Consider the following 1,716-nt stretch of genomic DNA (forward strand, 5'->3'; position numbering starts at 1 on the left):
ATATAACAGTGTAGTACTCAGTACTGAAAATTCTATTACAATTTCCAAGGCTCAGGAACAAAAGCACAAGAGGTGGTGGAAAGGATGTAAGAGCCAAAGAATAAGGAGGAGTGCTTTGGAATACTATCTTCCAAACACTCATAGCGGCTGACACTACCTACACAACACTTGCATAAGATAAAAGCAAAAAAAAATGATGGCATCAAAATAGAAGAGGGGGGCGGGGCTTTCCCGGCTCCGCGCCGCGCCGCGGGATTTGAATCGCGCGACCGTTCGCGTGGGTCCGTGGCGGCGCTATGGGGGCTCCTGCGTTGCCCCCGGCCTGGCAGCTCTACCTCAAAGATCACCGCATCTCTACGTTCAAAAACTGGCCGTTCCTTGAGGGCTGCGCCTGTACCCCAGAACGGATGGCCGAGGCTGGCTTCATCCACTGCCCCACCGAGAACGAGCCCGATTTGGCCCAGTGTTTCTTCTGCTTCAAGGAGCTGGAAGGCTGGGAGCCAGATGACAACCCCATAGAGGAACATAAGAAGCATTCATCTGGGTGTGCATTTCTCACTATCAAGAAGCAGTTTGAAGAATTAACCCTCAGCGAATTTTTGAAGCTGGACAAAGAAAGAGCCAAGAACAAAATTGCAAAGGAGACCAACAGCAAGCAGAAAGAATTTGAAGAAACTGCCAAGAAAGTCCGCTTCACCATTGAGCAGCTGGCTGCCTTGGACTGAACCCTTGCTGGGGAAGCTGGTCCGAGTGACATGCCCTACCCAAACCACATTCTCCAGCTTTCAGCCTTGCTCAGGACCCCCGACGGTCTCATAGGAAAGCAGAACACTGATACTTTGAAACTGGATATTTAACATTACTTGCTTGAAAGTGGCCTTAACCTGTGCTGCTGGTGTTGTGGTCACAGTCATCCTTTGTCTATGTGGCTTCTCTCTGCTGAGTCCTGGACTGATCTCAGGAGGAGAGGAAGGGGGAGCAGGGCAGCGTCCCTGTGATGGGACCTGACTTGGGGTGGGGGAGGGGAATGCCAGACAGGGAGTTTCTGGTCCTCATATTTCTAGCACTCTGAACAACTGCAGTTTCCTGTGCTCAGTAGCCATGGTGCTGTGCATCAGACACTGATGGCTCACCAACCAGGGCCATGAAATAAATTCATTCAAAAAGTGAGCCAAAGCCCTTGCTGTCTTGGAGAAACTTACTTATTTTTATTTTTTTGGAGCTAGGGTCTCGCTGTAGCCCAGGCTAACCTGAAATGCTCTCTGTAGTCCCATGCTGGCCTTGAACTCCAGGTGATCATTTTACTTCATCCTCCTCAGTTCTTGGGTTATAGGCATAAGTTACATGCCCAGCTAATTAATAGATTACTTATTATTGGGTTGTAGAGATGGCTGGGCAGTTAAGGGTGCTTGTTTGGAAAACCTGACAGCCTGGGTTCAATTCCCCAATACCCACATAAAAAGTCAGGTGCACAAAGTGGCGCACGTATTTGGAGTTTGTTTGCAGTGGCAGGAGGGCCGGCTGTTCTTATACTCTTTTGCTCTGTCTGCCTTCATTCTGTTTCTATCTGAAATAAACTATGAAAATATTAAAAAAAAAAATAGAAGAGGGACTAGTTAGAAAGAAGGGGTTCAGTAGCTGGGGTACCTGGGAGGAGCAAAGGACAGTGGTGGGAGCAGAATATGAACAGGGTACATTGTGTATATGTATGGAGGT

General features: G+C 48.4%; 1 protein-coding gene across 1 annotated transcript; it reads left to right on the plus strand.

Annotated features, from left to right (window-relative positions):
- Positions 1–264: 264 nt before the first annotated feature.
- LOC101605582 (baculoviral IAP repeat-containing protein 5) lies at positions 265–1,006 on the plus strand. The gene has a single exon (XM_045135314.1). It carries the CDS (start codon positions 297–299, stop codon positions 723–725), a length of 429 nt encoding a protein of 142 aa, XP_044991249.1. The 5' UTR covers positions 265–296; the 3' UTR covers positions 726–1,006.
- Positions 1,007–1,716: the final 710 nt, after the last annotated feature.

Source organism: Jaculus jaculus, chromosome 1 (assembly GCF_020740685.1).
Source record: "Jaculus jaculus isolate mJacJac1 chromosome 1, mJacJac1.mat.Y.cur, whole genome shotgun sequence".
Classification (NCBI taxonomy): domain Eukaryota; kingdom Metazoa; phylum Chordata; class Mammalia; order Rodentia; family Dipodidae; genus Jaculus; species Jaculus jaculus.

Coding starts and splice junctions, on each gene's coding strand:
- LOC101605582 (XM_045135314.1), top strand. CDS start 297: ATGGGGGCTCCTGCGTTGCCCCCGGCCTGGCAGCTCTACCTCAAAGAT.